This window comes from Moschus berezovskii, chromosome 3, assembly GCF_049115385.1.
Source record: "Moschus berezovskii isolate FMDL1 chromosome 3, NW_MosBer_1.0, whole genome shotgun sequence".
Lineage (NCBI taxonomy): Eukaryota > Metazoa > Chordata > Mammalia > Artiodactyla > Moschidae > Moschus > Moschus berezovskii.
This window is the reverse complement of record NC_142462.1, coordinates 95,628,125-95,644,544: the sequence shown is the minus strand read 5'-3', so window position 1 is coordinate 95,644,544 and position 16,420 is coordinate 95,628,125. Positions and strand designations below refer to the sequence as shown.

The following is a 16,420-nucleotide window of genomic DNA, read 5'->3' as shown; positions in this document are numbered from 1 at the left end:
AACCTTAAATACAGCCCTGTAATTTTTACCAGGAACCTTGTAAAATAGGATGAATATACATGCACGAATACTAAAACAAGAAACACCATTCAACATTCACATGAAAAAGCAGCATTAAACACAATGTAATAAATATCCAGGATATCAAATCCACAAATTGATCATTATTCTGATTTAGATCCTTTTTCCAGTTAAGCCTTTTACTGTATAATTTATTATAATAACCTTACAAGTTAAGCATAACTAATTAAAAACAGAATTCAACTTAATCTGACTGCTGAAATAGCACAATTATCAATATAATGCAGCATATTTTAATTTATAACATATAAAACTGCCATTTTGGCAGGAACTACACATCCATATAACTAACTGCTCAATGAACTTCTTCTGCAATGTATAAAAAAATGTCAGTCAATAGTATGAAAGGAAACAGAAGCTAATATTATTTCTGAGATAATTTTATTGCCTTAGCTCTTGGGCTTTGGCAAAAAATATCTTAAGTTTCAATATATATCATATAATTAAATACAGTATTTACAAAATAGAAAAAAATCCAGCAAAGTATTGTAAAAAATACTGTCTTTACATATTTAAAGTGTGCTTTTCCTTACAATGCATGAGAGCTCTTTATATTTTTACCTCTGATTGTCCCATATGCTTTCAGAATCCCTTCTTCAACCAATAATTCAGGGCTGAGTTTTTAAGAATGGAAACTGATCTATAGTAAGAGTCTAAAGTGAAAGGTAAAGGTTTCCATATACCTTCCTGATGTTTTTCTAGATAAATTCTCTGGGTTAAAAGTCACTTAAAATCCAAATCATTCATTTTACTTTTTACATTTTGCTTCTTTTGTTTTGTCACTAAATAACTCTAATAAACATGTTTTAAGTGATTTTGTATCACTTAGGAAGATTCTTTCTTCTGAAATGAATGAAAGTTTAAGTAGGCATCTACCACTTCTGTTAACCTGTCACCATCTTCTGTTTCTATGCACAAACAGTATTATTTCTTCATAAAAAACTACTGAAAGAGTAAATGAGATTCATGTTTACTGTTCCTTGTTGCTACAATAGGTGTTTTAAAAAATGACTAATATTCACCCACCACTATTGAGTTCCATAACTGAGTTCCATAGTTCAGGATCTTATCCTGAGTATGGACCAGGTCTCTTGGTGTGAAGACTATTTTCTGTTCTCCCTTACGAGACAAATGGTCTTCCTTGTATTTCAATTTATATTCTCTAAACCACCAAAATGTGAACCCAAATTTTTTCCACTTCAGAATCCCAAGAAATCCACATGCTTGGTGGGTGATTAGACATCAGATAAGAGGACCTCTGTGAGGGGCTGGAGGATCTGGGAATTCTGAGGAGGAGGCAGCAGTCAACTTCCCCAGCTCTGCACAGTGGGAGGCACCCTCTGGGTCCTATTCCATTATACTTCTGTCACTGAGGACTCTTGCCCAAGGCTGGATGGAGTGGTTACTTGCAAGTGTGGACATCAGTCATGCTTTCACACCTCCTGCAGCGGACATAACAGCACCAGATAAATTTGCATTCACATCTCTCCACGTGCCTGACCACATGGGTGTTGTAACCTCGGCCACAGCAGAGGAGGTTGCAGCCATCTGCGCCTTCTGACGTGCGGTTGCACTCTCTGCCTTGAGTCCCTGGGATCCCGAGTTTCTTATCCTCAACACAGTAATTGGGAGACTTATTGACGTAGAGCAGATCATCCTTGCGGATTGGTATTTTCCTCTGATCTTTTTCTCTCCTGTGCATTTTCCTCTTTATTTTGTCTGAGATTTGGACACTGTTTTCATATTTATCCTTCAACAGATGGCCAATCTTTTCAAAAGAAGACATGGTTTTCCAGCATGTTTTCACAGCGCAGGAGCCGGAAACTCCGTGACAACGGCAGTCTAAGGACATCAACTTGGCAACAGCCTGCAACCAACAGAAATTGAGGGAAACACCATTCATGAACTGTTTTACCCAACAACAAAAGAACCATCCACCTAGTCACTTAACTTTCCGGATATATTTCCTCCTATATAAAAGCAATGGTTATATATTTCAATGAAAATAATAAAATGATTTTTAAAATACTTCAGTTAAATAAGAAAGATAAAATAATAATTTTAAAATAAGGATGGTTTTGGACCTAAAAAATCTTTTAGATCGCTTGGAACCCAAATGTTTGGTCCTTCACTTGACCCTGCAGAGCAAACCTTTCTAATTTAAGACTTCAGGCCAGGCTAATAATGGCATCAGAGATGAGCTGAGATAACAAAGGGAAGCTACTTTTATTTCTAATCTCTCACTTAATCTTGGGTGTCAGAGGATGTTCATTCATGCCTCCATGTTCCTAATACCATTCATTTTAGCATCTTGCTACTTGGAGTGTGGTTCATGGACCAACAGCACCAGCACAGACATGCAGACTCTAAGTCCCTCACCAAACCTGCAGAATCAAAATCTGCATCTTTGTAAGATCCTTGGGTGACTTGTATATACACAGAAACACCTGTGGAACTTTACAAATAACCCCTGATATTCTCACTTAATTTGTCAGGGTGGGGTCAAGGCAATGACTTCTACAAAGCTGCTCAGATGATTCCAAGAGCATCCAAGGATGAGATCTACCAAATTGAGTGTGCTCAGGTTTTATCACTGCAAAAATCAGTTATATTCACAGGAGTTTGGAGCGGGGGCATGCTATCCCCTAGTCAGACTACATAAGAAACCCTGAATTGGTCCAAAAAAGACGGGGCTGGATAGTATGGCTGCTCCTAGCCAATTCTTCCCGTCTTCCGGAAAATTAATCCAAAACATACGTCCTGTTCTTGATGGATCAGTAGCACCATTCTAACATGGAAAAGGAATAATATTTATATGATTTTTCACTTCTAAGTGCTGAGTTATTTTATTCAGACTAAGGAATTAAATGAGATTACATACATTGGTAAGAGCCCACTACCTGACACACATTAAGGTCAAAATAAATACCCCCTTTCCCTGAAGAGGAAAGTATAGGAAGAGTTGAGATAAAATTTCAAATAGAGCTAACCAAGCGAAAACAATACAGAGATTTCTAAAACAAAAGTTTTAGAGTTCTAATTTCTTACATACTGGGCTAGTCAGCGTAACTTCCTTCAATCCCCAGAGGATGGCAGAGCAGATTAATAAATTGTCAGGACTAACTGGAGAGTTGACATTCTGTCAACATGCTGGGCAAAATAAAAAATGATCTATCCATTCAATAACTTGGAAATTATGTGTGTAATCTCACCAAAGAAAGAAAAAAAACCCACAGCTTAAATTCCACTTACAGTTCTTATCAAAATTATAAAAAATGACAGGAGTTTATACTTTGCAATTTTCTACCACACTTGACATTGACATGTATGTGGAATGTTACATTTCTTAACAAATTAACTAAAGTTTCTGTACTATCTAATGAGACAGAGTATTTCAAACAATTTATTATATTTTCAGACTTGAATGAGAGCATATGGTATTGATTTGTGTAATATTCAACAGTTTTTATTAGTGTTTAAAATAATAAACCAAACAACATTTAAACATTGCCCTTTATAGAATGCAACACATATGCTTTTTTGAATTCATAAAACTAAGGAGCAAGTAGATATGTCTATTTCTTATTGTCGTCAGTAAAATTTATCTTTAAATGATACGAAAACAATTCATAGAGTATGGTGCACAAACTGATTCAGCTAAATTGATGGCATTTGATATTCACAAAACCTTCAATTATTTAAAATATCTCCAGGCAAATAAATGTTAAAACTATTGCGATCTGCCAACCTTTGTTCAGATTTTGTGTCCGAAGGATATAAGGAAAAGAGAGCTCAATCAATGCCAGGTAGCCATAAAACAAACTGTCCAAAGAAAGCCAAAAATCTAAGAATGTAAGTTTATGCGTTGAAACCTGATCATCGTTCGTTATAGTCATCACTTATGATTTAGGACTGCCTCTTGGTCAGATTCTTGACTGAGGAGCTCACTTTTTCTTTTTATTAAGCAGTTCAGGCATCATGGAAGGTGTTGCCAATTTGCAAGGCATGGAGGACAGAACGGATGCTCACCAAAACACTTGAACCGTTTTAACTCCCTTCTATCAGTAAACTGCATCAAGAGGATGCAATAAAGACTAACTTCTTCCACAAATAAGACACTGCTCGGAACTCAATGATATTGGGAGACTCTGATCTGGCAGGTTTTCCTGTATTTCCTCAGCCTACAATATTATCAGTCCAAGTCTGACACACTACCGCCCAGGTTTGAAGGATAAAATAGAAGACTGATTTTGAATCTGGGGATAACACCTGCTGAATTTGTACTGAAATTTGGGGCTAGTTTCCTGCCCTAGAAAACGAGATACTTTTAAATACCTGGAGTTAACTAAATTTTCCAAAGATATTTTTAAGGAATTTTATTCTACTATCTTTCAATTCCATTACCCTTTTGTCCTTAAAAATAAGTATAAGAAAAGAAAGCATTTTTATCATACATGTGAATATTATTCACATTTATATTCTAGGATAGACAAATAATGTGACACACAATTTAAATGATGATACCTTTGTAAGACTCCAAGGAAGAAACGTGAGCAAATATGGATAAAATAAAGCAATGCAGTCACCACAAGGAGAATTTGATGAAATGCAGAGTTCAAGAGCAGATAACATGCAGACACACATACACACAGGAGTTAACTCTACAGAGCTTAGTGTTTCTCAGAGCACATTTTCATAAATTATTGTACTTGATTTAGCTTGATAGGAAAAAATCCCTGGCATATAGTAGGTAGTTAATGAAGAACATGTACCTGCTTATTATTCCATTCTGACAGAAAAATTAATAGCCTGGTTAAGACATTTGTCTTCCGTAAAGAAAATTGGAAATATATGATATGAAGTCTTTATATGCAGCAGGATAATTTCGGTAGAACAAAGAAAAATGAAAGTGGAAAATTCAAGTATATTTAAGAACTCCAAAACACCCCAGAAATACATATTCTGAAGTTTTTCAGCTGGGAGTTTTAATTGATGTCAAATCGCCATTCTGAGCTGCAATGATAGCAGAGTGATTTTCTAACAGTAAAAGTAAGAGAATAGCAAGCAAATGAGTTGTGTGTGGTTATGAGAAAATTCCTTTCTCTACTTAGTTGAGTTGTTAAGGTTTAATAACGATATTAACAGAGGAATGTTTTATTAACTATTGCAAACAGATGTGCACATTTTGGTATAATATTTTTAAACTTGGGGAGAGCAATCAGGAGCGTAGCATTTAATCTACTGGGTTCCCTGTGTTAAGTTTTGGTTTGATAAATTTCTGATGAAGTGAATTAGGAAAGATGCATCATTAACACTTAATATAAAAATAGAAATTGCTTGAGAAGTGGTCTAAGTGACTGGCACCACAACTTTGACTCAGAGGTAACACAGCTGGAGGTGACCGTTTTCCAGTATATTGCATTATCCAAACTTCAGAGAAATGACAAAAAAAAATATTATGGAACATTTTGTGACATTTCATTTTGTCCACTATCAGATGATCTGTTTAAGTTTTTATGAAAACGGTGACATAAATTGTATGACTATATGCAGAATTCCTATTTCTCTGATCCATTTTGTCCCTTTTAGTTCAAAAATATATTTGTATCTGCTGAAAAGCAAAACATTTGCATGTTATTCAAGTACTTATAAATATTCTTGAAACAGGTCAATGAAATTTGGGGGTGGGGCTCATGCCACTTTTTGGAGTTACTCATCATAAAACAAATTATGGGGTAGGGAAACTTAAAAGTTTATGAGGTGGACATGGGAAGAATGGAAATATTTTAAGCACACCAAAAGAAATACCCATAAATATTCCAAGTCACATTATTCCCAGAAGTTCTGCCCTTGGAAGACATCACATCATTCTGTTAGCCAATCACCATTTAGCAACATTATTCTTGGAGTCATAATGTTAGGAATGGTGTCAGAAACCAAGTGGGAATTAGAGTATTTAAGGTCAGCGGTTAGAAAATAATCTATTCTGCTCACAGCACTACTAAGCGCCAGTACCCACATTGCTCTGAATGCTTTCCTACATTTGGAGCTTGGGATTTTGAGATGAGGAAAATCAACTCAATTGAATGCAGACCTTGAAACCTTACACAGAAGAATATGCCTATTAGAATAAAATCCTAATGGCCAATATTGAAAATGTAGTTGTTTGTTCTTCCATGTTAGATAATATCTTGGAAACCTGGTTGATTTTTGTTGTTGTTGCGGTAGTGGTGGTGATGGTGGTTTTTTTTTTTTTTTTGACCACCAACGGAAAGAAAAATATTAAAATGTTTTGAATTGTAATACTTCATGAGAAAAGACCAACAAAAACATCAATGTAGTACCCTCAAAATATCCAGGTAATATTTTGTAATATTTTAAGATTCCATCTTGACCAATGTGGAAAAAATGAAATTCAGTAGAAAAAACTGAAATTTATCCAAAATGTATATATACGTATAAGCTGAATTTCTGCTGCATAATTAGAATAATAGCAAAAACCTCAGTAAAGTGAGGAGATTGTTTTATTGCCAACAAACAGTGGATTTAAATCGATGCTGAATAGTTGTACGTTTTTAATAAAATCAGAATATAAATAGATCAGATCAAAGTTAATAGTTACAGAGGCAAATATTACTACCTAATTAAAAAAAACACATAAGATGGAATAAAATTAAATAACTACCTAATATCACTAATAGAAATACATTTTAGAATACTTTGTGACTTTTCTTAAGTTTGGAGACAACTTTATTCAACAGAATGTATTATCACATGAATTTCCAAGTTTTGTGTTCTGATTAAAGTCTTTTTTGTCTCTACCCAACTATTCAAAGAATGATTAAAGAAGATTTAAGACCTAAGGTGACAATAAATATTCATTTAATTGTTTTCTTGGTTTTAAAACACACTAATTTGACCTGGAGTTTTTCTCTAGTTTAACTCTAGAGATTTAAAGAACAAATGCTAATTACATCTAATCTCTTTTACATTAATATGTTAGAAATAATAAAAATTCCTTTATTAGATATTATTTAAACTGAAGTGAAAACTCATTCATTTAATCTTTTTAAATGTAAGACTATCAAGAAGAGACATGGTGTCAGCAGAAGTTACTTTAGTGAAATAAATTAACTTAGAATTTCAAAACAAAAAAGTGAAAAGCTTACATAGCTATTTACTGATTTTCCTATTTCCTAATTTTCCATTTTGAATCAATATTCAAATTGGAATTTGAAATGTTACAGTGATATATTGAGTTTTCAGTTTTAGTATTTTAAACCAAAGTGGTTAAGTAAAGAAAACTGGCAGAAACTTGCAACTATTCCAAGCGGGTTCCATTTATTCACTTTCCAAAAATGTAAAACAAATGCAACATATACTTTAAATATTCCTGAGAGATACCGCAACTTACTTTAATTTATTGCAGGAGAATGTGGCAGATTGCAACGACTACTTTGGGACCTTTACAGGTTATTGAATATTTACAATACTATAGGATATGTGGTGATATTCCCGTCCTGGAAAGGTTATTAAAAAATAGAAAATATATATTCCTAAGAGAGGTTGTAACTGTTTTTGGAAACTCACTATGAATTACTAAGTAATTCAACTATGTTGTAGAACTCAAAGCTTATTGCATCAATATTCATTAAAATAAGTATATAAAAGTTAAATTAAACTACAAATTACTCCATTTTAAGAAAATTTAGTATTAAAAATTCATTTATAAGGTTAATTAGATGGTAATTCTTCAAATTTTCCTCTCTTTGAATCTTAATATATTTTAAAATACCCAAATATTTAATACATCTATAGTTTCTTTACATTTATCTATACTTTTCAGTTTTTACAGTGAATCTACATTGCTTTATAATAACTACTTCCTTTAAATAAATTTTGTTTTTCACAAAAATTATTGAGCTCTGCACTCTGTAATGTATTTGAGAATGTTTTGCTAGAGAAAGGACAGACTGATAACTTCTTAAAGATGCCATTGCCGATGGAAAAATATATTTTAAAAAATAATGAAAATTCAAATTTGAGAAAATGAAATTTGATTCAGTCCCGTTAGAAAGGCAGATACTGTAAGTCTTATTTGGGTTTCTACAACTAATCATCTAAAAGGGTGGAATAAAATGACCCAATAGGCACTAGTACTTCTATTATTTTATAATTGGTGTTTTAGGTATATGAATATACAATCACAGATATTAATACATTCTGTAACAAGATTCAAGTCACATCAGATGGAAACTTAAACTAAATCAATGCGGTCAGTACAGGCTCATAAAAGAAAAAATATATATTTATATATATAGTTACTGTTAAACATATATAATAAAAATTCCATATATATATATATATATTTTTTTTAGCCTGAAAGTGTTTAGTTTTTAAACCATTTGACTGTTTGGTCAGATTGATCCAGAAGTGTAATCCTAGTGCTATTATACCTAAAGGCACTGGATTTCTATTCCATTTTCTAATACATACCTGCCTTCCAGCTTCATTGTTATGTAGGTTCATTGCTAACAGTACTTTGTTTTCCTTTGCCGTGGTATTTCTGATGGGAAAATCTAGGAACTTTCTGCTGAACCACATGCCATACTGGACATCATCGGAGCATCCCCCCCAATGCCAGCCTTCACTCGCTGAGCCGCCATTCTGCAAGGTGGTGTCACAGGAACACTCGGTCATGTTGCCTGCGCTGCATGACCTGGTCACTGAATGCACCAGGCCTGCAGCCATCACAGCATAAATAAATGCTGTTTCCTTGGTGCCTAGAATAAGAAATAAGTTGCTAAATGAATGAGCCATATCATTCTCCGCTTACGTTAATAACAAAGCTGCCTACTTACCCTTTTATCAGGAAAGCAACTTTTCAAGGGATGCTTTAATGAGTACACATTTGCAAAGGACAATTTCATATTGTTCTCATCTTTTAAAAAAGCAACATTAATTTTCAGTATGATTTTCCTTTATTGTATGTCATTAAGTGTCCTCATACCTTAAAATCATCTGTTTGTATTTTAAATTTGAGATATATGTCAGCACCCAGCTCAGCACTTAATAGACAATGAAAATGCAACAAATACACATTGAATTTAAAATCCCTTGCATGGACATCGTAAATAGTAAAACAACGCCCCAAGAAGCCCCGCTTACCTTTCTCTTTAAATTTAAAATGTTATCACAAAACACAGGCTGAAAAATTGGTGTGACTTTTGTTTGTACAAAAAAATACATGTCAGGATGCAAACTTTAGCAAAGACTAAAGCAATTAGGAGATAAATGTTATAGTTTACTTTCACATCAAAGATGTTTTAACGATATACTGAATAACTATTAATATGAAAGTTAAATATTATATTCATATTCCTATATACAGTATTATATACTCTCACACTACTAAGGGCAATTAAGGATAATTAAAATGTCATCAGCAAAAAAAAAAAAATTGTTATGAAAACCACTGAATACTAAGTATGGATATAACACACCTGCAATAGGTTTCGAGGTAAAATTTTTGAAAATTGAAGTCGTATAAAATATTAGTAAAATTGACTAGAAGGGACCCAGCAGGCGACTTTCCCCCTCCTTAGAGATGTTTAGATTGAAGTAGAAACGTTATCACGCCGTTGTCCAATAAACCTTTTCAACAATTGATGCCTCTACATTTCAGCAACCGTGAAGAACACATCCTCTTTTTTCTCTTTTTTTCTTTTTGCAGCGAGTCAGTGCTCTTTCGGAAGGGTGTGCCGGCCAAAGCGCAGCGGGGCAAAAGCGATGTTTGGCGGCGGTGAGTGTAGGGACCCGGCGGGGAAGGGTCAAAGGTGGAAGGGGAACGGAAATGAATATGAAAAACGACTAAGAATCTTTCAGAGCCCAGGTTCTGAAATTCTTTGAATCTGCTGACATCTCTGTGCCTTTATCCTTACTAAGTCGCTAGGCACGTAACGTGGGAGTGGAACTTTGATTCCCTGCAGATTCCCGCGCCTCGTATGTGCGTACAGAAGAAAGGGTAGAAGGAAAGGAATAGAGGGGAAAACCAAAGTCGTGCTCGAGTTAGCCTCACGAGGGTTGTCCGGGACAGTCCCTTTTAAATCGCCATTATTCCGTCTACGCGGTGTTCCCGGGAACCAACCACCATGGGGTTCCGCTGCAATTAGCCACTTGTCCAGGGCTCAGTGCGCAGCGGAGCTGCTTAAATCAAAGCAGATGCGGCCTCGGCATTCCCTGCAGCCGACATCATGTTTCTCCAGCTGGTCCCCCACGTAGGGGGGCGCTACGGGGTCCGAGGGGTCGACGGGGTGGAGCGTCAGAGTTTTTCTTCCAGCTCCAGCCGGGCGCCGCGGGAAGGAGGAAGAGCTACACCTCCACGCGCTGCGCGCGGGACCTGGGGTGTCTCCCCACCCCCACCCCAGGGCCGCACCTGCACCTGGATCTGGCTTCCGTTGCCCCCCAATTTCCTTCCACTAAAGGTCCTCTCTGGGGAATTTAAAGAGCGACGGGACCGTAGGAGCACTGTTTAATTGACAGGAATTGCAGGTCTCGCCCTCAGTCCCGCGCCAGCCGCGAGAGTCCCGGGACTCACCGCTGCTCAGCTCATAGCCAAAGAGAGGGCTGGTGCCCGGCGGGGCGGCGGCGGCCACCAGGCAGTTCCATCTCTCGTGCCTGAACTGGCTTCTGCACTCCTGAATGCCCAGCCGGGCGCCCTCGCGGATGCTCGGCAGCAGGTACGGTTTCCTCTTGCACAGCTCCTTCTGGCGGCTGTTCAGAGGCAAGTTGGCACAGCCCAGCTTCTCCGGAACCCCAAAGGAGGCGATGCCCAACCACCTGTAAGACACGGCCGCCCCTAGCGTAAGCCGCTGCCCTGCTGTCCTCCCCAAGCCCAGATGTTTACCCGAAATTTAGGTTACCCGCCCTAGGACTCCCGGCCCATCTTCCCCGCCCCAGCTGAGAGTTCCCTGAGGCCGGGAACCCCTTTTGCCACAAATCCCGTGCGCCCCTGCTGCCCCCATACTCACATCCAGTTTCCTTGGGCTCCGCAGGGGAAAAGCGCGAGCACGGCTGCCCACAGCGCGCACAGGCGGGACAGTCCCAGGAGCGCTGCTCTGTCCATGGCCCCCGCATGGAGTCCCCCAGCCCCAGCCACTCCTCTTCGACCCTCCCCACCCAGAGGCCCACCAGGCCAGAGGTCAGTTCCCCGCACCAAGTTGTCCCTCGCCTCCCTTGTCCCTGCAGACAACGTAAAAAGGCCAGCTGTAGTAGGTGTTCTCAGTAGCTTTCCCCTCGCGAGCGGGGAGCAGCGTGAGCAAGTTGAGAAAGTAGCCTGGGGCCCTCCTCCGGCGCCAAGTTGGAGATGTGCAGGAGATGCGGGAGCGTCCGTCGCATTCCAAGGTGAGAAACTTGTGTTGATGTAGCGCTGTCTCCATCGCCCCCGGCCTCTCCTCCCATCTCCTCCCCCCTCCCTGTCTGCGCCTGGAACCTGATTGGCCCAGCAGCGGCCCCTCATCTCATCATCCCCGGACTTCAGGCTCCCATTGGCTGAAGGAGGACTCCGCGGGGGGCGCTCGGGCCCGCTGCTTCCAGACAGCAGGTCCAGACCCCGTGTTGCTGACCTTTCCTCCCGTCTCAGTCTCCGAAGAGTGGGTCTCTGCGGGAGGAATACTGATACAAGCCGAAGACTATAGGGGCACTTCTCTCTTAATAAACCTGGGCGAAGGTGTGGGTTGAATGGGCGATGTTTGAGAGCCACCCACCCCAGTCGCATATGGATTAATTACACTCTGGGTGGAGTGGCTGGAAATTCTCACTGCTCACTTTTCTTTCCTCTCCTTTACCTCACAGAAGAATAATTTTTTGAGTCCGAGTTGGTACCAAAAAGTTGACTTTTCCACACCCTGATTGAGGTCTCAACATGTCAGCAGACTTGAGAATGAGAGAAATACTGTCAAGCTTGACATCTATCGTCATATGTGCAGCCATTTACTTTTATCGAAAGGGAAGATTCTAGCCTAGCATCTATTAATAATCTATCATATTTAAACTGGGCTAGGTGATTTCGTTTTGCAGCTTTGTCTTTTTTTTTTTTTTTTTTTTCTGCGATTTTTGAGAGCACTGTCAGAGATGAAGGGCAGAGACTGGATGTGAGTGAGAACTGTCTGGAGGGTTCTAAAAAAAATTGAGGATCGTGTTCTCCTCAATGCACACTATGCCTTTCTCAGGGAATTTGGACACATTGAAGACAAATTTTAGAAACTTATTTATGAACCACCTACTGTGTGTCCAGTACTGTGGGAATTTCTGAAGACAAGATTCCTTTCCTAAAAGTCTCAAACCAGCCATAGAGATAAGTCTGATTTGAGATTATTAATAAAGAAAAGCATAGAATCCAGCAAGTTACTCTTCTGGAGTCAGAGTTCAGATGCAGGAGAATGTTCTGGTGCCTGACAGTTTAGATAGATTAGCTAACCAGTGTTTTCTGGGATAGAAGTTTCTGGGGAGAACTCTGAAGTCAGATGGCACATGCTTTTAGCTGTAGTATCAGAAAACTCTGTCTCACCTAATTGGCGACAGGAAATGTGTATGAGAGGCATCACCTACTCCTCAGAAGACTTCTGAAATGTTTATAAACTCTCAGGATATACCAGCTTGTGTGTGTGAGTCATTCAGTCATGTCTGACTCTTTGTAACCCTATGGGCCTTAGCCCACCAGGCTCCTCTGTCCATGGAATTCTCCAGACAAAAATACTGGAGTAGGTAGCCATTCCCTTCTCCAGGGGATCTTCCTGACCCAGGGTTTGAACCCAGGTCTCCTGCTTGCAGGCAGAGTCTTTGCTATCTGAGCCACCAGGGAAGCCCAGCTTAGTGGGTTCCAAATTCCAAACTTACTCAAATTAAAGATTTACTTTATTTGCTGCATATCCTCTCGATTGGCCCAGAGCAAAAAAAGCTCACTGAAATTCCCATCTTCTCCCATTCATTCCTTTATCCAACAAATATTTATTGAGTGAACGCTATGTACCAGGTCCTAAAGCCACATTGTAATTTTTAGAGAGTCAAGTTGATGATAGGGTGCAGTTACGGATCCAGAAATATTTTGGCTAATGGCTAGTGGCCTCTCTGAGAATCAGAGCCTTCATCCAAGCTCACTTTATTCTGCAGGCCTCGCCAGGAGGCATCGTGGAGCACTCCCTGCTGAACCCCTGCCATGGGGCCCAGTACACCAGATACTGGTTTTGAATACAACTTACTGAAGGGATTAACGTGGTGAGGAATATCCTAAGCAGATACCTAAGTGGCTGAGATGGTGTAATTAGAGAAGAGGCTTCCTCTGCAGGGGAACTGAGGGATTGGAGAACGTGAATACTTGAGGCTGATTTTTTGAGCCAATGATGATAGGAAGTTGCTGGATTTTTTTCTTTTAGAAAGATATACTGAGCCTCTCTTATGGGTTAAAAAGTGGGGCTAGATAGCACTGAGTTAAATAGTAGTGGAGTTCACAGCCCCATTGACAAGACTGACAAGGAGGCAGGGGGTCACAGCGAGTGTGGTGAACACACTAACGCATGGCGCGCCAGGAACAAGCAGGGGGATTACTTAATCTAGTTTGGGAGTGGGGTGACTTGAATGTTGCCTTTGTTGCTACTCTTGCGATCAAGCACTGTCCAGGCATCCAGATAAACCTTGAGAGGGCCACTCACAGCATTCTATTCTTAGAGTTACTGGGTCAACTATTTTCAAGTCCAAGACACAGTTTCAGGGCCTTATACCTCTTGTGTATAATCTGAGCCTTAGGGATCATTCTGTCCATACCTTTAAAGCAAAGAAAACATTTCTAGAAGTTGGTCCAACTGAAGAATTAAGCTTATCATTCAATGAGCAGACATTTAAGCACTTACTTTGCGTCAGGCGTCTTGAACTCTCATGCAATGAGAGTCTACATCTCCTCACCCCTCACCCCTTGCCACCCTGTGTTTTCTCTTAACTCTCTTTCTCTTCTCACTCCACACAAAGATTCAAACTCCTCAAATTGGTACTCATTTTATAGATAAAGAAATGAATTTAGAGAGATTAAGAAACTTGCTTAAGACCACTCAGAAAATAGTAGAGTCAAAAATAGATCTTATTTTGGAAGTCTTGTGCTTTCTGCCACACCATACTGCAGCAAAACCTGATTTAAAAGTACTGATCGCTTGCTTTCTCTCTCTCTCTCTTTTTTTTTTTTTTGGACCAAGTCGCAGGTATCTGGTCTCAAAGTCCAAATTACCCTTTCGTGATCTTTATACCACAGTTCACAGGTCTCTCAGTCAAAAGAGTTGTTCTGTTCTCTGAAGATTAAAAAAAAAAAACCCACAGAAGGTAGGTGGGTCTCCTGAGGAGGTCTCCCTGAAGTCCAATCTCTCAGAGGCGAATGGTGGTCTGTTTCCCACTCTTTGCTGTTTGGATTGTGTGCATTGGGAGAAAGTGGAAAGAGCATTGGGCTGAGTTGGGTGACGGGGCTTTCAGGCAGCAGGTTTTAATCTTGCACAGTCAATTTCAACTTTGAGCCTCAGTTTTCTCACTTGTAAAATGATGAAAAGCTCTTTCAGTTCTAAAACTCTAATTGGAGTTCCCACAGGGCTAGAGAGAGGGAGGTGGTGTGTCTGGTTATGTGTGATTGTGTATGCCTGTGCATGGTTGGGTGCGAAGGACTGCCTTTGCTAATGAATTTGCACTCCTAGGAGGAGGAACCTTAGCTATTGGGTTTGGCGAACAGAGAGGGGCCCCTGGTCTTAGGATGGCACAGGCTAGAGTGTTTTGGCTTCCATTTTTTACCTTCAGTTCCACTTTTCTTTGTGGTTTTCAATTTAAACTGATTATTGACTGAAGTATTATGTATTATATAAATGTATAATTTATGTTAAATTTATAATTATATAAATTATCATTATTTTATATTTATAATTTATAATAATATAATTATTGTAATCTGATCAGGTCACATGAAACTTTAGAAGATGTAAAAAGTTACAGATTATCTGCTTTATCTTGAAATATGAAGGTGAAGGGCTCCTTCAGAATCTAATTTGTACCTCTTATTAATTCGAAGTTGTTCATCTCTATTATCACTAGTGGGGATTATGCTCTCTTTAGCTTTAAATTAAAGCTAAAGAATAAAGTTAATGATGAGTCAAATCCAAACATATCCACAACTACATGTTTCAAATTGCTTATTTCTTTAGCAGCGAGAAGGAGACTCATTTCCTATCTACTAATTTTGGTTTGTAATTGGGAGAGAGCATGAAATATTAACTGATCAACAGGGTATAATGTGGTGCTTATTGTCTTATGCAAGCTTTCTAAAAATGATATAAAGATAATGCCATTAATTGTTCATAAAATGGGAGCTGCAATTATATCATCTCATGATCTGAGCCCAGCTATCTAAAATTTGATTAATGCTGTTAAGCAAAGCACAGTGCAGTTCCAAGTTTGCACAGGTTACTGAAGCATCTGTAGCTTCTTGATCCCACAAAGAAGTACTTGATTTGTTTTTGTAGCAGGGGTAAGGTGTTTTTAGCTACATTCGAGAAAAGAGGATGTAGGAGGGAAAGTCAGAGGAAATACTCATTTCACTCAAAGAAGCTTTTCTAAGAAACTGAACCTCACGGGCCGGGCCAGTTGAACCAAGAGAAGTAGCTGCACAGCAATAAACCCCACCTCCCACCCAGGACAGTTGTAGATTATTAGTTGTTGAACCCAGCGGAGACTGTGCCTTCTGGTTGTTTTTCCCAGTCCCTGAGAAACTCAGCAAAAAGTCTGCCTGAACAGATATGCCTCGGACTCTGCCTTTGGCAGTCCATCAGAGAACGAGACTTCTAAGGGCCTTGTTGTAAGAATTTCTGCTGCAGATCACAGAGACTTATGTACTGGAAACTGATACCAGAAGCACCCCAGCTGGTCTTAACTCCCATGATGGAACAGAAGAGCAGAGGTGACTTTTTACATAACTGGGTTCTCATCCATTCTATTTTAAATTCCACCTGGATGCTACCAGTGTGTAACGGAGCACAGGCTTGTGACCACTGGCTCTCAGGAAGGGGTGGGGAATGGCATTCTGGATGTCCTGCTGCCCTTTGGTGGCCTGAAAAGCCCGACTTGGAGCAGCAGAGGCAACACGAGTAATGAAACCAGCAGAAGGGGCAGTGGGTGGAGAAAGATGCTCTCTTGTCTTGCTTTTAAAATTTTCACAACTCTGAAAGTAAAAAAAAAAATTTTTTGTTTTGTTTACTTGTCCTAGAAATTAAGATTGACGAAACCTCTTTAAGTGTTTATTAGAAAGTGGCTTATC

At 39.0% G+C, this 16,420-nt stretch overlaps 1 protein-coding gene across 1 annotated transcript; it reads right to left on the bottom strand.

Moving 5' to 3' along the window:
* Positions 1 to 11,558, bottom strand: WNT16 (Wnt family member 16). Its single transcript, XM_055421176.2, has 4 exons — positions 11,112 to 11,558; positions 10,679 to 10,920; positions 8,578 to 8,864; positions 1 to 1,948 (listed from the first exon to the last, which is right to left on the bottom strand). The coding sequence occupies exons 1-4, from the start codon at positions 11,204 to 11,206 to the stop codon at positions 1,484 to 1,486; spliced, it is 1,089 nt and encodes a 362-aa protein (XP_055277151.1). The 5' UTR covers positions 11,207 to 11,558; the 3' UTR covers positions 1 to 1,483.
* Positions 11,559 to 16,420: the final 4,862 nt, after the last annotated feature.